The 24,282-nt window shown below is 45.3% G+C and overlaps 1 protein-coding gene across 1 annotated transcript in view; it reads right to left on the reverse strand.

Moving 5' to 3' along the window:
• The window catches only part of tmem132e (transmembrane protein 132E), an 89,403-nt gene extending 68,470 nt beyond the window's left edge, over window positions 1–20,933 (reverse strand). Inside the window, exons 1-2 of the mRNA XM_056441442.1 lie at window positions 20,516–20,933; window positions 18,034–18,991 (exon numbers count right to left, since the gene is read on the reverse strand). Coding sequence (XP_056297417.1) covers window positions 18,034–18,991; window positions 20,516–20,594 — 1,037 coding nt within the window. The 5' untranslated portion in view covers window positions 20,595–20,933. The remainder of the gene's footprint in view (window positions 1–18,033; window positions 18,992–20,515) is intronic.
• Window positions 20,934–24,282: the final 3,349 nt, after the last annotated feature.

Here is a 24,282-nt window from a genome sequence, read left to right on the forward strand (position 1 = left end):
ACACGCTGTCTGAACTATCGGCGCTCCTGTTTGCTGGGTACTGCGCGAACTTCAAAATGGAGAAGGAAAAAAAAAAATGAATCCATTGAATCTTAAACATTAAAAACGTAACAAAATTAAAAATTCATGCGGATCCGAAAAAAATCCATTTTAAAAAAACAGCGAAATAGCAGAACCGGAATGCTGCGGAAATTAAATCAAACACGTGAAAAAAAAGGCGGGAAAAAAAAAGAGGCGCAACCGCGGCACCGAGCCATCCGTCCCGGCCGCGTGACAGTTGTAATCATCGCCTCTCACGGCGCCAAAGAAATGGCAGCGCGGCCCAAAGATATGACCCTTTGAGACCTCATCGACGCCCACAGTGGGAACGGATACGGTTGTTTTTCCCGCGGCTCGGATTAACCATCGATCTCTTTCAGCGTCGTGTTCAATCGCGGCGGAGTGAACCGCGCCAAGGTCACGGGCGCCGCAACGCGATACGCTTACGATGAAACCAACAACGCTCCGGAGCCGCCGACGCCGAATTACTCAGAGAGATTAGCTCGTATTTAATCAGCGTGCCGTATTCAAATACACGTACACACTTTTTCTTAATTACAAAGCATTCATAATGTTCACTTAGTGGACTTAGAGACTCGTTTATGCCGACGCAGACGTGTGAAAGTGGATCAGGAAGTTTGAGGAACTCAGAGTCGAAGTGGAAGCAACGCGGCGACGACGACTTCCTGCTGCTGGGAAATCAGCTTCCTGGTGGTTTCGGGGGGGAATAATCCAGAACTCAGGACGCAGACTCGCTGTGGGCGTCTCATTAAGATGCAAATAGCGAGCGGATGAGTGAGTCATCACGAGAGACTCACTTTCCTGGCACCCCGCGAGCGTCTTCGCAGCTTTGAGTCGTCTCGACAGCGTTGTTTTGGAGGATCGACGGATCTGCATGTTATGTACTGGCTTTACTCAGACTCTACTAGGGGGGGGGGGGGTAAACTCTGTCTGCACGAGTCAAAGCTAAATTTAAAAAACGGCAACAAATGCAACCGACTCAAACAGTATGGGAAACTTTGCTGATGGGTAAACAGCGGAGCGGAGACGCAAAGGACGCCGTTTGAAATCGTTCAAGGCGCCTCGCTGAAATGCAGGAGGAGGAGGAGGAGGAGGAAGTGGAGGAGGCGTGATAAACAACGTCTAGCTGCTCCCAGCATAAAAAAATTTAAAAACCCACTTTATTCCCGGGCTGCCGCCGGTTCTCGCCTCGGAGGAAAGGAAACGGGAGCGCCGCGTTTAGTTTACGTCGCTCAGCCAGGTGAGGGGCGCCAATTAACCAGATTGCTGATTGTGTGTATTAGTGCTGCTGCTGCTGCTGTTGTTGTTGTTGTCGAAATGAGAAGAAATCCACTATTAAAACATCGTGTTCGCAAAACTAATCAAATCAAAAGGTGAACGATGACTTCCAGTCGGTAATCGTCACGTGAAGTTTACCTCAAACCCTCCGATGCAGCAACACGTCTCTTACTCTCTGGTAGAGAGACCTGTCAATCACCTTGTAGCTCCGCCCCTAAAGCGTCCACTGCTTTAAAGTGTGTGACTCTAAATGACCATCATGTCCTAAATGATGACATCATGCTGTATAGAAGAAGACTTGAAGCTAGAGACTGAGACATAAACTCATGTTTACTGAGGGAATACATCAAGAGAAGTAGAGTCACTATATAGACTTATATACAACCAGAGGAGCCCCCTGGTGGTCAGGAGAGAGAATGCAGCTTTAACACATGAAGCATAGACTTCTATACAACCAGAGGAGTCGCCCCCTGGTGGAAATTAGAGATAATGCAGGGTTAAGGCAATTGGACATTGACACATTTGAGGCCTATTTGGTGCAAGACAGTATTATGTGGTCGCCCCAATCCGCCCAAAAGTACCCATAATGCAACACTGATGCTCATTTTGACACAAACTGGTTTCCTGTTATCTGCAAACCCAATAAATTAGATAAACAACGTTGTTCAAATATATGGATTTAATTAATAAAAATCAACCATTAAGTTAAATTGTCAACTATGATACAACTAATGATAGTAAACTTTTAATTTCATTGTTTGTTAAAAGAAAAGGAACTTATTAAGTTTATTAAACTATGAATATATTTATTTATTTAAATATATTATAATGGTTATTATAAAGTGGTCTTTCACTTGGAGCACGTTTCTTGGGATGAGCATCTTTATGATCCGTTTTATCGCCCCACAGAGGTCACCTCTGTCACACGATGTTTGACCAACTGGCCGAGTGTTTCTCCCTCTCGGGTCAGACGAAGACCAACGCTGACAGAGTTTGAGGATCCTCCTACATTTGTTCTTTTGATATGTCCATCAGACGGAGGACGATATAGAAATGGGAGAGAGAGAAAGAATCAACTTTGTGGTTTAGACTCCTTAAAACATGGAGAACTTTCCATGGGACGAATTGTGAGGTTCTGAAACTACTCACAATTTCAATTCAATACATTTCGTTTCGCCGAAAAGACACAATACACACGTTTTCCCCAGAGGGCTTCACAATCTGTACACGCACACACGTGTCATCCAACAATGTCACACGCAGTGGAAATTAAAATCCATCCGAGGACCGTCTCTTGAAAACGAAGAATCCAGATGAGCTTCTTTCCTCATTCCTCCGTCATACGTGTGCGATATGAACATACGATACACGAACATGTAAATATGAACAGATACGCGGGGCCGGCTCATTATTCACATCACCGCCGAACATCGATGTGAATGTGTTGGGATGGCGCTGCGAGTGCAGTGAATTTACATTTCTGTTGCCATGTGGAGAAGGATGGAGGTGGGGGGGGGGGGGGGGGGAGTGGAACACTGATGTGGTGAGACAGGTGAGGCGAGATGAGCAGCACGGTGATTATATATATATATAAAGAGAGTGTGTGTGTGTGTGTGTGTATAGGGGGGGTAATGAAACATGATTAACGGAAAAAATAATCTCCATAATGTCCCTTTTAAGAAGATAAATTCACGAACTCAACAACACGCTCAAGATGAATTTGTCGTTCTGCTAAAATCCACCACCGCCCGATTCTGTGCGGACTTTAAAGATAATTAAATGGACTTGTTATTACCGACCCAGTGGCGAGCGCCAGAGCAAATCCAGAGAGCTCGTGAACAAGCGCGGTTTACATATGCAGAGAGGAGTGGGGGGGTCGAATATCTGGGATTGAATCTTTCTGTATGATTTCTAATCTTTAGTCGCAGCACATTTAGTGAGCACCGGAATCCTAAACAACAGAGAATCCCAGCGGCTGCAAACCAAGTTGCGTTTTGCCGGAGCGGAGGCAAAGTGGATCCGAGCGATTGCTGGTCGTTAAGCCGTAAACATACCAGCCGGGGCGGGAGAGGATAAATCTCGGGGAGGAACGCGTGAACACAGTCAAAATTCGCCAAGGCCAGGAATCTCAAATCGATCGGACTAAATAGAACATCCATGTTCCTGTGATCCGAGAGCTGAAATGTTTGTTCGCGGATGTTGAGGCTGAAAAGGGTACACAACATATGTTTTAAAAATAGTTATCACCATAAAACGTCCCCAGTTCATAAGTTACTTTCAGATAAGTATTTAATGAATTTACAAGTTTTAAAAATGTTGATGTACAAATATGCAAAATGATGCATTATCTGCTCATTTGCACATATTTCCACAGCGGTAGTTAGCAGGCGAGCTACCAATGAGTCAGCGGTAGTTAGCAGGCTAGCTACCAATGAGTCAGCGGTAGTTAGCAGGCGAGCTACCAATGAGTCAGGGGTAGTTAGCAGGCGAGCTACCAATAAGTCAGCGGTAGTTAGCAGGCTAGCTACCAATGAGTCAGCGGTAGTTAGCAGGCTAGCTACCAATGAGTCAGCGGTAGTTAGCAGGCGAGCTACCAATGAGTCAGCGGTAGTTAGCAGACAAGCTAACAACGAGTCATCGGTAGTTAGCGGACGAGCTAACAACGAGTCGGCGGTAGTTAGCAGACGAGCTAACAACGAGTCATCGGTAGTTAGCGGACGAGCTACCAATGAGTCAGCGGTAGTTAGCAAACAAGCTCACATTGTCAGCAGTAGTTAGCAAGCGAGCTAACAATGAGTCAGCGGTAGTTAGCAGGCGAGCTAACAACGAGTGAGACTCCAAATGTGCTGGACCTGTGTTGAGGATCAGTTTCAAAGCCACCCAACAGCACGTTGAGTACATCCAGCACAACGTCACCGCCAGTCGAGGGGAGAGGTGGTCTCTGGTCCCCCCCCCCCCCCCCCTTGCTGACGGCTGTGGCTCCACTCATAAACCTTTTGCCCAGCGAAGCAATAACGCCGTAAAACACGAGAGGCAGCGGCCACACAAGGGACCCGGTGAGAGGAGCGTCGTAAACACAAACAATCCCCCCCCCCCAACACCAGGAGCTCGGCAGTGAGGGGACCAGGGGACCCGTTGTCACTTCCAATTGGTTTGCTTTCTGAAGTCCACTAAGGTGGTCCAATCTCGGCCTGCCCGTTTCATTAGGGCCTCAATTAACTGCAGCACATGACATGGGGGAGGGGGGGTGAAGCACTCGCTGTGGACTCGAGTGCTTCAGGTGGAGTTACGGATGGGGTGTGTATGGGGTGTGTGTGTGTGTGTGTGTGTGTGTATCGCACCACTAAAACCCATTTCACTTCACAGGACATGTTTTTCAATACTCAGGTTGTGACAGTGGATGAGCCCCCCCCCCAAAATGCCAGTCGCTGCACAAAAGGGACTCTGTGCTGCTCTGGGCAGCGAGAGCAGAATAACTCCATGAAGCCGTCGGCTGTGGAACACGAGCCGGAGCCGGAGCCGAAGCCGGTGAATTTCATTTCAACGCCTGTGAGTCTCTCTCAGGTTTCATTAGGAGGGGGGGGGGGATAATGAACCCCCCTTTCTGGTGACATTCAGCCGTTTCCTTAAGTAAATGAAGTGCTAATATTCTCCGCCAATGCATTCAGACACCTTGCCGGGCCCGTTGCCTGGTAACAGAGTTTTAGAAAACAATGGTTAATCCTGATTTCGCCTGAAGGCGACGGGGTAGTCTCTATTCACAATCCCACACTATGAGATAACAGGAAAGCCAAACATGTGATAAATCACCCAGGTGGAATCTTTAGTCTTATTTTAAATGGTATTTTACACTGAAGCTGGAAAATGTTGTTTGTTTTGGACGTTTGGAGCGATTGAAGAGTTATGAACTGTGAAGCTCTTTACTTTGATGAACAATGGGATCTTAAACTCCTCAATGACACCGGGATAAGACTGAATACCAACACACACGGCACGGGATACGGTCAAATCATACATTCTGATGTACTCTGTGTACAATCAATGCAACAAGCTGGATCTTCTGGTTTGTGTATTTCTCGTGCGCCGATGACACGCCTCCTTCCTACAGTCAGCAGCCGCCAACAAGGATTCATTCTTTAAACCAGATACATTTACAGTTTTACTTGAAATCACTTTAAAAACTCATTCAGAACAACACAGATCATATTTAATTGTGTTGCGTCACAATTTTAAACTCAATGTTTTTTTATATTTACACTTTCAAGGTGGCCGTTTTTTTAGATTTAGATTTTTAGCGAAATAATCAAGTCAGAGTCCCAGTGAAACGGAATATTTGAGCGTTGGAGAGGGATTCAAATAATATCCGACATATTTTATAAAAATTATTTTAAATAGGTGCTCCATGTGTCTGGGGATGTGATCTAAAAGTGTTGAATATCAACCAAATTGAGATTTTTATGACGCTGCTGAATATTTCCCCACATACCATAACAGGAAGATTGGACCAACTCCCTTTGTCCCATTTTTTTCCCTTACTATGCGGTTTTCTGTGTTTAAAAATAGATAAATAATCTTCCTCGTCTCTCCATTGAGGAGAAGTCAGAGCTCCTCTTCCCCAGTCTCTCAGAACTCCTCATAACTCTTCATAACTAACCTTTGATGAGAACTCATCTCAGGTGAAATGAAGCCGGCTTTCCAAGGCACCGGCAGGTATTGTATAAGCCGATGACAGATCACATGTCAGGGGGGAGGGGGGGGGGGGAGCAGAGGCTCATGGGTGTTTTTTTGGCTGGAGGGATTTATGCCGTATCACGCATCACGTAATTACTTCAATTATATAGATTTCTTTCTTGGCAATTGTGAAATGATAAAGATGAATACATGTGTCAAACTGTAGGTGGCGAACATGTACTTAGTAAACGGAGAGAGAGAAAAAGAAAAGAAGCGGCCTTCAGGGTTAATCTCTCCACTGAGAGCGCCTCGTGAAGTCCTTTAGTCCTCCGTGTAATTCATCAACGGCTTCTTATGCTGACATGGCGGATTGATATCTTGATTCCTATTGGACGACAGCTTTTTATCATCATTGTCTTGTAACCACACACACACACACACACACACACACACACACACACACACACACACACACACACACACACACACACACACACACACACACACACACACACACACACACACACACACACAGGTGTTCGTCACATTGATGATCTTCGATGGTGTGATTAACAGGAAGAGAAGCACGGCCACGTTCCTGTTGACCCCTTTTTTGTTGCGTTTGATCCATGAGGTTTAAATAATGGATGATCAGGAGCTCAGATATCGGAATATAAAGGACGAGGAGGGAAAGTCGTTATTCTGCTAGTCCATCGTCACACAAACAGAATAAAAGAGGGAAGATGCTCACATGAACACGATCTGTGTGCGTTTAGTCGAGTCTGACTGTTCAAACCGACATGTGTACGTTGTATTTAAAGGTAGGAGATGAGTTCACTGCTTTCCGTTTTTTGGGGGGATTCTTTCAGTCAGCGACGTCATAAGCGCGCCCAAAAACAGGGTTAGGAAACTGTGAAGTACTGTAAAAAAGAAATTTGCTATACATATTTGTTTACACTGCAAAACCAGAATTTTATGATAGTTTTAAACGAGAAAAGTCCAAACGGAGACGTTTTATTTTGAAAGAATGACGTTTTATATCAATTAGCAAAGTAAAATGTATATTTGGTGGCTTTGTGGAAGCAGGGACATTGTATGTTGACCCTAAACACCAACAAACATCCGTTCTTTGTCAATTGTTCAAATCTATTAATATAAAAAAACAAAGCCACAAGATAGCTCTTTAAAAACACGCTCCTTTCAAAATAAAATACCAGTTGTTTATCTGGTGTGAAGATATACGGGGAAAAAAGTACAGGATATTAAAAGGTAACCATGGTAACAGCCGAAGGGTCTACCAACCCTGCTGCTGTCCAGGAAATAAAAACAAAAGAAACCAAAAGCATTCACATTAATGAAAGAAGTCTACTGAATGATTTTAGTCGTTTCTTTCCGTTAAAAATAAAATAAATGCGGCAATTTGAGTGAAAAAAAAGGATATTTGAGATAACTGGTGATGAGAAGCTTTATCAACGTTCATATAACGAATAACTGTACCTTAAAAAAGAAAGAAAGCATTTACTAATCATCTTGAAATATAGACTTATAAAATGCTTATTCACCTGACCCCTCTTTCTGAGCATTCTATAGAACATTAATAATAACGAGCAGAAAGTGAACGTTCAAGCGCTTTATAGATTTTTTTGCCCTCGTGTCTTTAAGCAAACACGTAGAACTCAAACTCTCCGTCGGTCCAGATCGCTTCGAGTATCTGAGAACCCGTCGAGTCGTGAAGCGTGGGAGTCGAGCTCCGCCCACACAGCCCCCCCCCCCCTCTGATTATCGTGGTCCTCAAAGCGTTGCATTGTGGGTGAGTGGAGCGCTAATGGAGGCGATATTGACGGAGGAGCAATTAAGTGCCGTCAAGTGGAGGAACGTCCTCGAGCGCCTCCCTCGCTGGAGGCTGAGGAGGAATGTGTGTCTGTGAGGCGTGAAGCATCGCAATTAAACAACATGTTGGGAGTTGTTGCTTTTTTTGCATTATTTATGAACATTCCCCTGATAAAATAAGGTTTTACTGGTTATTTGCTCTTATGTGTGGCAAAAGAGCAACAAAGCCCTCTTTCATCCATTTGATCTCATTTCTGGGGACAAAAAAAAAAAATGACCCAATTAACAAAAAGCTCTATCTTTGAATCTTATATCTATAAATGTTTAAATATAGGCCTTCTTGACTATCTTTACTGCCATTTCCACATCATCATATATATATATATATATATACACTGTATATATACACACACATATATATATACTGTATATAAATATATATACAGTATATATATACTGTATATAAATATATATGTATATACACACACACATATATACATATATAAAGTATATATATACACACACACATATATATATATATACATACACACACACACATATATATATACTCACACACATAAATATATATATATATTTATATATAACAGAAAAATACATTGGATGGTTATTCATGTTGTGTTATGAACATAAACACTATAAATATTTAAGAAATGAGGCCAGATAAAAGCCTTTGAGGGAGTTAAAAGGCTCTTTTTGTCTTTCTTGTGAGATTCAAAGTTATAAGTTGGCGACAATTATCAGAATACAAACTTTTCGGCACCCTTTAGTGGCCCAAAGGTGAACTGCAGATATAAATGAGAAATACATTTTACGGAAGAAATTCTGCTCATTTATTTGGCGACCCAATTATAAAACTCCTGCGACCCACCGGTGGGTCCCCGACCCAGTGTTTGGGAAACGTGTCGACATCAGGGTCAGTGTGCACAAATAATGATTTGCTAATTTGATTATTTTGGGGGCTAATAAAATAGTCTGAACAAGTTCCAGCTTTTTCAACAACAAAAAAGCAGCCATTACTAATCTGTGGCGAGGCCTCAAAATCATTCCAATTCAAAATCAGCCCAACATAACAAATCTTACAGCGGCGGCGGGAGGGAAAAAAACTGTCCCCCCTCCCCCCGAGAAGAACAAAGAGATGAGATAAAAGAAGAAGACATCAAAGGTTTCACACGTGCTGGTGTGAAGAGACGGGCTTCACAGGAGGGGGGGGGTAGTCCTGCTGCATCAGATGAGAGTGAACACATAAGCCGTCTATACAGTTGTTAGACAGCTTATGTTGTTACAGCGATGGAGCGGGGAGACCCCCCCCCCCCCGCTGTGGCATGACATTCAACATCCTCCGCTACAGCACACGGCGCCCCGCTGGAGGGCTGCGCTGTTTACTTCCTGCAGGTGTAAAAACACGTCAGACGCATTTTTTTAAAGGTACGTTTTAAATAAATGAATGTATAAATAAATAAATAAATAATTAAATAAATGATAAAATAAATAAATGAATGAATAAATAAATAATTAAATAAATAAATGATTAAATAAATAAATGTATAAATAAATAAATGAATGAATAAATAAATGAATGAATAAATAAATGAATAAATAATTAAATAAATGATTGAATAAATAAATGAATGAATAAATAAATAATTAAATAAATGATTAAATTAATAAATGATTAAATAAATGAATCATTAAATAAATAAGAAGAGGAAGAGGAGGAGCCACCGACATATTCACAATCACTCGATTAGTCACACGTCACATGTTGAATATCCAAATTCTCCCTTTGGAGATCGGCTCGTTATCTGACCCATTATCCCGGTGCCGTGGTGCATCGGCACCATGAGCACACAGCCCCCCCCCCATACCTGAGGACAGGTGTTTGGTTACCTTGGAAACGAATGAGCTCGGAGCTTTTGTCTCCCCTTCCTCCATAATTCACCGGATATTAAAATACACTTTGAAAAATCAAAGTACGGAAGGTGCTCGGGTCTCGCGCCAGACCAACGGACATCGGCCGACATCGATGAGCACGACGAAGAGGAGGAGGAGTCACGATAATGACATCACGGTTTCGCTCGCCCATTAACTCCCCGGGCCGAACAGAGCGTCTCGTTATCGACTCCGTACGGCGTCATGCATTACATTAATGAAAATATGATGAATGAAAGACTTCTAGACTCTGCTGGCCGATACTGTGTGGTACGTCGTGGAGGAAATAACGTTCTACGCTCGCGTACGCTTTTACGCTTTTATGGGAAATGGTTTCCTCCCCCGAAAAAATGATCCAATCCCAAGTTCCCTGGAGTTTGATTGAGCGGTTAATTGAGGAAATGTGATGCGCCGATGAAACCATCAGACCACCGGCTGTATGAATGCATCTGCACACATAGTGCGTGTGTGTGTGTGTGTGTGTGTGTGTGTGTGTACTCGCCCCAGATGACCTTTGTGGGATCGAGTGGCGTCCGATAGAAGGTCTCACTCGATTGGGCGCTATTGTCCGAAAACTAAACCGACGGTCCAGATTTGCCGAGCGTGCTGAAAATAAAAGTCCCTGATCCTGAAGTCAGAGGCGCCGGCTGCAGACAGTGGAACAAAAGACGCTCCGCTCGCCCAGCGGAGGTGAGAAGAGGCTCCAGTCGTAGGAACGGGCGTGCGTCGATGTTCTGCATTTCGCTGACACGGGCGACTTTCTTTGAGCATAAAAAAAAAAACTCGAGCTCAAACGACCCATTTCATTAAAATCTTGGCACACGCAGCGCGGCCCCTCCCTCGAGCCAACGGCCGCCCAGAGGGGGCTCTGCTTTTATTAAAGATCACAATGGTAACCCCCCCCCCCCCCCCACACACATACCCCCCTGCAGCTTGACCTCAAATAACTTGTTGACGGTTTGGCAAGAATGGCGGGAGGTGAGCAGGAGAGTCCAGTTGAGCTCAATATGTTGGGCTCCCTACCAGCTCTTAGTCGGCAAAGCAAGGTGACTTCTCCTATGGAGAGGCTCTCCTGACCCACACCTACACCATGTCACTCAAACCTAACAGAGAGACTCCAAATGACCACAAAGAGACACAAAACAACCACAAAGAGACAAAACAACTACAAAGAGACACAAAACGACCACAAAGAGACAAAACTACAAAGAGACAAAACACTTACAAAGAGACACAAAACAACTACAAAGAGACACAAAACAACCACAAAGAGACACAAAACAACCACAAAGACACACAAAACAACTACAAAGAGACAAAACAACTACAAAGAGACACAAAACAACCACAAAGAGACACAAAACAACTACAAAGACACACAAAACAACCACAAAGAGACAAAACAACCACAAAGAGACACAAAACAACCACAAAGAGACACAAAACAACTACAAAGAGACAAAACAACCACAAAGAGACACAAAACAACCACAAAGACACACAAAACAACAACAAAGAGACAAAACAACCACAAAGACACAAAACAACCACAAAGAGACACAAAACAACTACAGAGACAAAACTACAAAGACACAAAACAACCACAAAGAGACACAAAACAACCACAAAGAGACAAAACAACCACAAAGAGACACAAAACAACCACAAAGAGACAAAAACAACCACAAAGAGACACAAAACAACTACAAAGAGACAAAACAACTACAAAGAGACAAAAAACAACTACAGAGAGACACAAAACGACCACAAAGAGACTCCAAATGACCTCAGAGACAACATTACCACTAAGAGATACAAAACTACCAAAGAGACAACAAATACATTTTAGTATTTAGTGACACAAAACTACCACAAAGATACAGAAATTACCCAAAAAGACACAAAACAACAAAAGTGAGTCACAAAACTACCACAAAGAGACACAAAACAACCACAAAGAGTCACACAATGACCACAAAGAGACACAAAACAACCACAAAGAGACACAAAACAACCACAAAGAGTCACACAATGACCACAAAGAGACACAAAACAACCACAAAGAGTCACAAAACAACCACAGAGAGACACAAAACAACCACAAAGAGTCACACAATGACCACAAAGAGACACAAAACAACCACAAAGAGACACAAAACAACCACAACGAGAAACAAAACAACCACAAAGAGTCACAAAACAACCACAAAGTCACAAAACAACCACAACGAGACACAAAACAACCACAAAGAGTCACAAAACAACCACAAAGAGTCACAAAACAACCACAAAGAGTCACACAATGACCCGAGTCACAGCGAGATGTGCGATGAGTCGGCTCTCGTGGGGGATTGCTCGCGTCCTTGAGGCCGACGGGGCGTCCCTCGAGCCTCGGCGACAGCAACACGCGCTCACGATCGAGTGAGATTTATCACAGCTTTTAAAATATTTTTTAAAATCCTAAAATAACCAACGCAGCTGTCTGCTGCAGGTGGGAGAACTCAGACGAGCTAATTGGCAATCCTCTGTGGGATCATCGCCGCCACGTAAGAGCCGACTTCCACATTAGACGTAGTCATTTGAGCAATTATGAATATATTCTAAAAACACTCTGATGACTGTGTGTGTGTGTGTGTGTGTGTGTGTGTGGGATTGTAAGCGCTGTGCAGCGATGATACGTGTTGTCAAGAGGAGGAGCAGGTCCAATCACAAAAGAATATTACATTCCGTCGCACAACGCTTAATATACTTAAGATATATATATATATATATATATATATATATATATTTGACGAGGAAGGAGTCACTAAGAACAAGCATGTGAGATATCCGTAAAATAAATGTCACTCTGCACGTCAACGACTGTTATCACATTGCAATGGTAACCGAATATGACACGCGCCTACCCCCCATCTTACAGCATGACACACACACACACACACACTTCTGAATTTAAGGAAGGTTCCACACATGGCCGTGTAGCTCCGCCCCCTCGCCCCCCACGCCGTCATCTGCAATAACAAGTCACGCAGCTTCAAAGCCGGACGAGTGAATAAGGAGAAAGGAATTGTGACCAAAAGGGAGAGGAGGAGGAGGAGGAGGCCTCCCAACTCCTCTTGAAAAGACGCTGCATCTTTAAGTCGTCTTCCTCGATGTGCCCGGTCGAGTCGAGGGGGCGGGGCCATCTCTTTCTTTAACATATACATTTCTGTATATAAATGTAAATAAATGCAGGCGATAAGGAGGTGATTAACAACGTAAACTAGATCTCAGAACGCGGCCGTTTGCGTCTCTTCATTACGACATGAGGTCATACATCTTCACGAGGGGGGGGGGGGCTCTGATGGTGTGAAAACAAATGCTCGGCATTCCTGGGGGTGGGTCCCAGGATAATGAATGGTTAGCACTGTCGTCTGGCGACAAGGTGGGAGGACTGGGAGGAACACACACACACTGGGAGGATGTCTTTAAGAACACACACACACACACACACACACACACACAGTCGACAGCGTTCATTCACATTTTTCTGATTTGAGCCACTTTCAGGAACAGAAGGAAATGAACGGCGCTGGCGAGCGAGAAACGGGTCGATGCGTCTTTCAGCTTTTCAAAACATTTTGTTCTATAAAACATGTTTTTGTTTTTTTAAGGACAGATTTTGACGGAACGGTCCGTGATGTGGAGAGAGGACTCGTCTTTCACTCGCACGAAGAACATCGGATCCCTCCGCCGTCGAGGAGTCGGACTCATTTTATCAGAAAAGTAAATTATTCTCGTTTAAAAAAAAACAAAAAAAACAAGTGTGTGTGTTCATCGCCGTGTGTGTGACATCAGGCGACACGTCGGTAACTATCAGGAGACACCGACGACTTGTTCAGCCTCTTGTTGTTGTTCTGTCATTTTAAAGTTGTTACGCCTCTTTGTGATTGTTTTATTCTTTCTTTTTAGTCCTTTTGAGTCTTTGTAGTTGGGTTGAGTCTCTTTGAAGATGTTTTATGTCTCTTTGTAGTTGTTTTGAGTCTTTGTAGTTGTTTTAAATCTCTTTGTAGTTGTTTCAAGTCTCTTTGAAGATGTTTGGTGTCTCTTCGTAGTTGTGTTATGTCTCTTTGTGGTTGTTTTATTCTTTCTTTTTAGTCCTTTTGAGTCTTTGTAGTTGTGTTGAGTCTCTTTGAAGATGTTTTATGTCTCTTTGTAATTCGTGTGTTTCTTTTGAGTCCTTTTGAGTCTCTTTATAGTAGTTTTGAGTCTTTGTGGTTGTTTTGAGTCTTATAGTTGTTTTGAGTCTCTTTGTGGTGGTTGTATGTGTATTTGTAGTTGTGTTGAGTCTCTTTGTTGTTGATTTGAGTCTTTGTAGTTGTTTTGAGTCTTTGTGGTTGTTTTAAATCTCTTTGTAGTTGTTTCAAGTCTCTTTGTAGTTGTGTTATGTCTCTTTGTGGTTGTTTAGAGTCTCTTTGTCGTGATTATATGTCTCTTTGTAGTGACTGAGTCTCTTCGTAGTTGCTTTGGTCTCTGTTTTATTTTGTACGCGTCTTTGTGGTCATGTTACGTGTCTTACTGGTTTCTACCTCTCAAAGTGAAGACCAGTGGGGCCCCTGACCCTTTGGGCCCATTAGGTAATCCATCCATGCACACCGCACTAGTGCAATAAAATTACAATGCAAAAGTCAAAAATGGCCTTTGCTGCGTCTCGATGAAACCTCCGTGGCTTCGTTCAGGATGAACTCCTGCACCTCGCTCAGGACCTGAAGTGTGTGAACTTTTCCCACATCTGTCACGCAAACTGTTTTCCTGCTCGGGGCATGATTTTATAAACTGGCGTCTGGGTCACGACCTTTACAGGTTTACAGTTTATTCATAGCGAATCCTCCCGCCCCGAGGATTCACAATTAATAAACCATTTCCTCCGGGGGAATTCAAACGCTGGTTTCCCCCTGGAGCTTATTGAGTTATTGAGGCGTAATTAATACCCCGTCTCTCTCTCCGCGGGAGATTCGGTTGAGATTCCGCCGATCGTATTTACAGTGCGTTTCATCATTGTTGCTGACGTCAGTCGGCGTTATGAGGCGCTTTGAGTTTCTTTCCTTCGCGCCTACGAGCGGAGGAAAACTTTCTTCCCTCAAGCGAATAATGATTCATTCTCTCACCCCGAATATCGTGTTGACAGGCGAGGAGAGGAAGGTGCGGCCGAGCGTCTCGTTCCAGGCAGACGCTCAAACTCAGCAAGGTTCAACGTCGGCAAATATGAGTTATTGTGAAAACCATCACGGTCCTTCTCAGAAACGGCCGGCTCACTGATCGCCGTTACTGGTCGTCTGTTTGCGAGAGACTTTAAACACACTTCATTATTATTTGTTCCATATTACATATCCCCTTACATATATAACGTTATGTTCAGGGAAACATTGCAGACCAGCAGCCGGTAGTATTCCTGCAGACCTGATGGGAACTTAAAGTTTATATAATCTATATTTTCTGTAAAAACAATGCAGCAAATAAATGTATGAATATCGGTGCCCCAAAAAAGTATCTTTATATCATATTATATCATATCATGTCATATCATAATTATATCATATCATATTATATCATATCATGTCATATTATATAATATAATATTATATCATATCATGTCATATTATATAATATTATATGATATAATATTATATCATGTCATATAATATTAGATCATAAAATATTATATCATGTCATATCATATAATATTAGATCATGTCATATAATATTATATCATAAAATATTATATCATATTATATAATATTAGATCATATCATGTCATATAATATTAGATCATAAAATATTATATCATATCATGTCATATCATATTAGATCATATCATATTATATCATGTCATATAATATTAGATCATAAAATATGATATCATATCATGTCATATAATATAATATATTAGATCATATCATATGTCATATTATATAATATTAGATCATATCATATCATGTCATATTATATAATATTAGATCATATCATATTATATTATTTATATCATATCATGTCATACATGAAACTTAAAGTAAACATTGCCAAACTCACGCAGCTCATTTCCACGTGGTTGTGTAACCACCTGTGAGCTCGTGGTTGTGTTGGTGTCGTTTACGGCTGCAAGCTGCCAGCTGTCAACAACAACAACAACAATAAAAGTGAATTACACCACGTGTTCAAATGCACCAATAAACAGACGAGCAGAGGTAGAAACGAGCCGTTAACAAAGTTAAATCAGAGAGTTGATCCTGAGGAGACGAAACACGGAGCAACAAGAGACTGAAGCGTGAGCGAGATCACGATCGATCCTCAATGTGCAAATAAAGTTTAACGGTTTAGTCGAATGGACTTTTGCTCATAACACGGAGACATTTTAGATTTCACTTGCAATGAGAGAACTAACTGCACATGAAACCGTTTCTGTTATTACAGGGTGAACATTAAAAGCTCATTTGATTCCATGGGAAATAGCAACATAGAAGATCATTTTAGAAAGAGACTTCATTGGTTTGGGTATTTTGCGTGGACTTGAACGCCACGATAATACAATGAATGATGCATTTGAAACACCTCTGTGGTTGTTAAGAAAAAGGTGAAGCACACTCTAACCCCGTCTCCCCCGCCATGTTCTATCCCCCACCTGACCTCAATGACCTCGAGCTGGAGGATGAAATATGAGATGACGCTCGTTTGACTCTTTGCGACTGCAGAGCAACAGAGTGAGAGACGCCTTTCATGACGCAAAGAAACAAAACCATCATCTCATTGCCGCTTGTGAACGAGGCCGATCGTCACGGCGACAGTGAAGACACCCGGCGCCGAGATAACCGTCCCGTTAACGGAGGACATCCAACATATGTCTTACTCACTGGGGACTTTACAGGAAGTAGCGTTCACACACACACACACACGCTCACACTCACACTCACACTCACATACTCTCTCACACTCACACACACACTCACACTCACACTCACATACTCTCTCACACTCACACACACACTCTCACACACTCTCTCACACTCACACACACTCTCTCACACACACACACACACACTCTCACACACACTCACATACTCTCTCACACACACACACACTGACATACTCTCTCACACTCACTCTCTCACACACTCACACTCTCTCACACTCACACACACACTCACACTCACACTCTCTCACACTCACACACACTCTCACACTCACACACACTCTCTCACACACACTCACACACACACTCTCACACACACACACACTCTCTCACACACACACACACTCTCACACACACACACTCACACACACACTCTCACACACACTCTCTCACACACACACACTCTCACACACACTCACACACACACTCTCACACTCTCACACACACTCACACACACACACACTCTCACACACTCTCACACACACACACACTCACACACACTCACACTCTTACACACACTCACACACACACACACACTCTCACACACACGCTCACACACACACACTCTCACACTCTCACACACACTCTCACTCACACACACACACACACTCTCACACACACACACACACATACTCTCACTCACACTCTCACTCACACACACGCTCACACACTCTCACACACGCTCACACACGCACACATACTCTCTCACACACACACACACACGCACACATACTCTCTCACACACACACACACTCTCACACACGCACACATACTCTCTCACACACACACACTCACACTCTCACACACACACACACACACACTCTCTCACACACACACTCACACACACACATACTCTCATACACTCTCACACACACACACTCTCACACTCACACACCTCACACTCACACACACTCCTCACACCACACACTCACACTCACTCTCACACACACACTCACACACACACACACTCTCACACTCTCTCACACTCACACACACACATACTCTCTCACACTCACACACACACCCTCACACTCACACACACACACACTCTCTCTCACACACACACACACTCTCACACTCACACACACTCTCTCACACACACACACACGGCGTGGAGACACATTGTGTGTATCATCGTGCGGCGGCGGTCTGCCAGGAGGAATCCTTGATTCAGCCGTAACTCTCTGTGCCCACGGCGACCGGATGGAACCAGAATGCACCTGGAGGGTCGGCGAGCCGAGCTCATGCGTGTGTGTGTGTGTGTGTGTGTATATATTTAAAGGGGGGGGGGGGCTTACTTGAGGGTGAACTGCTCCACGGTGGAGTTGGGCATCAGGTAGAGGAAGATCCGGAGCGTCTCTCCGGGCTTCAGGGGCTTCTCGGGCAGCCGGAGGAACATGTTCTGGTCCAGCTGCTTTTCCACCAGCAGCTGCTGCTGGCCTGCCGGGTTCAGGCTGATGCTCCCGATGCGCAGCAGGGGGTGCTGAGACGGAGGCTCCGCCCTCGAGCCGCCGCCGCCGCCGCCGCGACCCGGGCCGCCCTCGCTGCACTCCCCGTCCAGTCGGGTCCCGTGGAGCGTGTAGTAGAGCTCCGCCTGCAGGGTTTCCCCGGTGAGCCCGTCCAACATGCCGCCGCCGCCGCCTTTCCTCCGACCCAGCGGCGCCACGTTGGCGTTAAACCAGGACGCCGGCAGCTCCAGCTGCGCCAGGCACTGCGCCAGGTTTCCTGTCATGCGGCACGAGGTTTTGATCTCGCGGACGTCCCGGAAGGCGTGCAGCCGGACGCAGGGCAGCCGGTCCCGGGCTTTGAAGTCGTCCCAGTCGCGGCCGGCGATGTAGAAGAACACCTGCACGGCGGGGTTGCTGGAGAAGACGCGCGGCTGCACGATGAAGGCCCTCACCTTCCAGTTCACCGTCAGCTGGCCGGCGATGTCCAGCGGGCCGGCCGGCAGCAGCAGCTCCTTGGAGAGCGCCTGGTCCCGGGAGAACGGCCCGAAGCTGACGTTGATGGCCGGGAGGTCTTTTGTCTGGAAGACCACGAAGCTCTCGGAGCGCTGCAGCGGGTTTCCGGCGCTCGGGACGCCGCCGCCGACCGCCGTCCCCGTGGTCCGAGTCTCCCGCAGGAAGAACGCCAGCTGCGCATTGGACAATTTGAAGTTGGCGGGGAGGTACACGCCGGGCGGCGGAGGACTGCCGGTCACCGGCGAGGAGCCGAGGAGCGCATCGGAGCCGGTCGGAGAGACTTTACCGGCCAGAGCTGTGGGCGAGAGAGGGAGAGAGAGAGAGGTACAGCGAGTTATTCAAAAAGATGTTAAATGAGAGGGAGAGGAAGGAGAGACGTGAGGAGGCGGAGTCAGTGAAGCACAGAATTCATGAATGGAGGCGTAAACAGGAAGTGGCGGAGGTGTGCTCAGTCAGCCAGTGAGGGGGGGGGGGGGGGGTCGACACACGAATCAATTCAATTCAATTCAATTCAGTTTATTTGTATAGCCCAATTTCACAAATTACAAATTTGTCTCGGAGTGCTTTACAATCTGTACACATAGACATCCCTGCCCCAAAACCTCACATCGGACCAGGAAAAACTCCCAAATAACCCTTCAGGGAAAAAGGAAGAAACCTGGAGGAGAGCAACAGAGGAGGATCCCTCTCCAGGATGGACAGAACAATAGATGTAATGTGTACAGAAGGACAGATTTAGAGTTAAAATACATTCAATGAATATGACAGAGTGTATGAATAGTTCATAGTAGGCATATTCCACGATGGAGACCTCCACGATCCATCAGGCAGATGGCGGTGGAGGAGGAGTGGGCGGAGTCTCAACAGGACAGTGGCGTAGTCATGAGCAGGAACTCCACGACGCAGACGATCCATCAGGGAGATAGGATCTATGCCGTCTCATACGGTCCGATGACCCCATGAGGCGTAAAGTCAAAAGGACTTCGGGAGAAAGCAGAGTTAGTAGCGTGTGATTGAGAGATGAAAATTCATCCTTAAGGAGAGAAAAAGAGGAGATAGGTACTCAGTGCATCCTAAAACGTCCCCCGGCAGCTATAAGCCTATAGCAGCATATCAAGGGGCTGGACCAGGTGAACCTGATTCAGCCCTAACTATAAGCTCTGTCAAAGAGGAAGGTCTTAAGTCTACTCTTAAACGAGGTGACTGTGTCTGCCTCCCGGACTGAAATTGGAAGCTGGTTCCATAAAAGAGGAGCTTGATAACTAAAGCTTGATCACATGACATCCAGAGAGGACTGCTGTCAAGGGGGGCGGGTTAGGGCTATTTCACTAGTTACATTTAGCTCATGACACACACACACACACACAGATACAGACAGACACACACACATAGACACACACAGAGGCAGACACACACACACACACACACAGACAGACACACACACACACACACAGACACACACAGGCAGAGAGAGACACACACACACACACACAGGCAGAGAGAGACACACACACACACACACACAGGCAGAGGCAGACACACACACACACACACAGGCAGAGAGAGACAGACACACACACATACAGACAGACACACACACACACACACAGGCAGAGAGAGACACACACACACACACACTCACACACACACACACACACACACACGAGCCACAGAATGCAACAAGAAACGTGTGTTTGTATTGGAGCTGCGCGCGCACACACACTTGTTATCCATCGCGCTGCAGACGAACAGAAACGAGTCGAGTTCACGGAACCGACCGAAAACCACCGGAGAACAAACCGGAATAAATGAGACATACTTATCAGGAGAACCCAGAGCGGAGCCCCGGCGCACAGCCGCGTGTCCCCGAGGTGCAAAGCACAGATTAAAAGTCCCATATTCCAAAAGCTCTGATCATTGAAATCGTATCCTTTGAAATTTGAAGAGAGAACAAAAAAATAGAAAAAAGGACAAATCCAGAGGCTCCTTTTGTTGTTTAGATCCACGCAACGAGGAGCGGGAGGGACTCCAAGAAGTTCCGCTGGAAAATCAGAGTCGCGAGTTGCAGAAGAAGAAGAAGAAGAAGAAGAAGAAATGACACGCAAAGAACAGAAGAAGAAGAAGACAAAAGAAAGGAGGAGCGGTGCGCTCCTTCTTCTCGTGTCTCGTTATCCGGCTTCTTGAACTTGTGCTGGTCCGGTTCCCCGGTGCCGTAGAGGTCTCGGTCTCGCGAGCGGTTCAGCCCCCACGCGGCAGCTCGGTCCCTCCCACAGTGCGCGAGCTACCGGGGACCGACGGCTGACTGACGGCGGGGGGGCGGAGCCTCGTCCCGGGTGGTGGGCTGCACGGGGAACGACAGACAAAGCCTGTGACTCCGCCCCCTTCAGGCCACACCTCGTCCCCGGTCTGTAATCACCGGTTGAGCTAAGAGGCGCTCGCGCACACGCGCACGCGCAAACACACACACACGTGTAGGCGAAAGAAATACCACTGAGCAGCTCGATTCATCCTGGACGTGTTGAGGCAGACTCCTGTGCGTGCGTGCGTGCGTGCGTGCGTGTGTGTGTGTGTGTGTGTGTGTGTGTGTGTGTGTGTGTGTGTGTGTGTGTGTGTGTGTGTGTGTGCGTGCCCCCCCCCCCCTGGGCAGAGAGGGAGAGTACAAGAGTGAGAAGGGGAGTGGGAGGGATTAGGTAAAGATTATTGATGAATTAGCCTCTAGCTCTCCATCCCTGCTCCTCCTCTCTCTCATTCTTTCTCCCCCCCCCCCCAACCCTCCTCCTCCTCCTCCTCCCCCTTTTTTCGTCTGTGCTTCAGCCCCATGAGAAATCCATGAGAATGAGTGGACACCGGCGGGGGGGGGGGGGGGGAGGGGTATCAGGACTGCCTTCCTTGCTCGTCTCACATGTGCCTGGAATTCCTATAATGAAAGGAAGGGGGGAGGGGGGGGGGATCCGCGTGTGTGTGTGTGTGTGTGTGTGTGTGTGTGTGTGTGTGTGTGTGTGTGTGTGTGTGTGTGTGTGTGTGTGTGGGCCCCATAAACTGAATGGCAAACAGTGGAGGCAACAACAGATGAATCCACGGCCCGGAGAAACATCCCACACTTACAAATGAGCAGCCGAGGAGAACTTCACTGATGAGGAGCCACTCAGAGCCGTCTAGTCCTCTTCCACCAGCAGCTCTCTAGTGTGTGTGTGTGTGTGTGTGTGTGTGTGTGATTGCGTGTGCGCGTGTGTGTGTGTGTGTTTTCTCTCGCCTTGATCAACATTAGCGACAAATATGCACACGGTCCACAAACTTCCTCCAGCTCCATCTGCTGTGTATCGTACCGCTCACCTGGCAGCCATCCTCAGGGCCAGAGATGTGTCCATGTATACATGTACATATGGACATACTGTACGGATGAGGGTGGATATATATATATATATATATATATATATATACGACATGGAGGCTCGCTGTGATTTCCGGCGTCGAGGCCTCGAGCGTCGGGAAAACCTTCCAATCCCCCAGAACGGCTGTGACTGCCCCCCCCCCCCCACCTGCCCGCCTTCAAACTGTTGTTGCAGGTGTCCTTGAGCAAGGCTCTTAAAAAGAAAAGTGTCCCCATGTGCTCCAGAAGCACCTGCTGCCGGCCGCACGGCCCAAAACTACAGGAGCCTCAACGAGTACACTGAGGTCAAATACACTGAGGTCAAATACACTGAGGTCAAAATACACTGAGGTCAAATACACTGAGGTCAAAATACACTGAGGTCAAAATACACTGAGGTCAAATACACTGAGGTCAAATACACTGAGGTCAAATACACTGAGGTCAAAATACACTGAGGTCAAATACACTGATGTCAAATACACTGAGGTCAAATACACTGAGGTCAAATACACTGAGGTCAAAATACACTGAGGTCAAATACACTGAGGTCAAAATACACTGAGGTCAAATACACTGAGGTCAAATACACTGAGGTCAAATACACTGAGGTCAAAATACACTGAGGTCAAATACACTGAGGTCAAATACACTGAGGTCAAATACACTGAGGTCAAAATACACTGAGGTCAAATACACTGAGGTCAAATACACTGAGGTCAAAATACACTGAGGTCAAAATACACTGAGGTCAAATACACTGAGGTCAAAATACACTGAGGTCAAATACACTGAGGTCAAAATACACTGATACACTGTACTTATACTACAGTCAATACTGATACTACAGTAAATACTGATACTACAGTCAATACTGATACTACAGTCAATACTTATACTACAGTAAATACTGATACTACAGGAAATACTTATACTACAGTCAATACTTATACTACAGTAAATACTTATACTACAGTAAATACTGATACTACAGTCAATACTGATACTACAGTCAATACTGATACTACAGGAAATACTTATACTACAGTCAATACTTATACTACAGTCAATACTGATACTACAGTCAATACTTATACTACAGTCAATACTTATACTACAGTAAGTACTTATACTACAGTAAATACTGATACTACAGTCAATACTGATACTACAGTCAATACTTATACTACAGTCAATACTGATACTACAGGAAATACTTATACTACAGTCAATACTTATACTACAGTCAATACTGATACTACAGGAAATACTTATACTACAGTCAATACTTATACTACAGTCAATACTGATACTACAGTCAATACTTATACTACAGTCAATACTTATACTACAGTCAATACTTATACTACAGTCAATACTTATACTACAGCGAGCTAACAATGGCACAGGTACCTTCATGTGGCGCCCGCCGGTCACCTGACCGCCTGATCCCTTTCAGGTGCAATGAAACCGAAACAATGACAACTCCAGCATTGAATGCCATCAAACCCCCCCCCCCCCCCCCCCCACACCCACACACACACACACACCCGAGGCCTCACGGTGTCACTTGAGAAGGTGATTACGGCGGACGGTGCATCGGGGCTCTCGTCTCATTTCATTCTAAGGGCGTCAAAGAGGTCGGTGGAGGGGGGGGGGGGGGCACAGATGGGCTTCCAGTGTGTGAAACCCGATCGTCTTCCTCTTCCACTTGACGTCCCATTAGACCTTCGGGCTAAATTGAATTGAATTCTCTTTCCTGTTGTGCTCCCATTACGTGAAACATCTGCTGTATGTGTGTGTGTGTGTGTGTGTGTGTGTGTGTGAGGGCCCACTGGACTCAGGAGATTACTCCATCGGTGTAACAGTGAAAGACGCTTTTACGGTGAAGAACGTTTTTCCGACCGCGATGTTTCCGATTTATTTCAGCGAGGTTTGAACCATCGATCGCCTGTTGGAGTTTCTGAGGAGCGCTTTAAGAACTTTAGATTAATAACTCTGACACGCGAGAGAGAGAGACTTCTTCTCCGAGGAGCCGAGGCTCCGCCCGGACCAAGTCACGGTTTGGTAGAAGTGACATCGGCACTCGTGCTTCCTCTAGATTAACAGTTATTACAGATGAATTATGAGCTGCTCACTCGAGCTCTAAGAAGATTATAATACGCCATTAAAACTAGTCATGGAAATATATTTTTTAATATTCCAAGCAATTATTT

The sequence above is a fragment of the Pseudoliparis swirei genome, chromosome 3 (genome assembly GCF_029220125.1).
Source record: "Pseudoliparis swirei isolate HS2019 ecotype Mariana Trench chromosome 3, NWPU_hadal_v1, whole genome shotgun sequence".
In the NCBI taxonomy this organism is placed as follows: domain Eukaryota; kingdom Metazoa; phylum Chordata; class Actinopteri; order Perciformes; family Liparidae; genus Pseudoliparis; species Pseudoliparis swirei.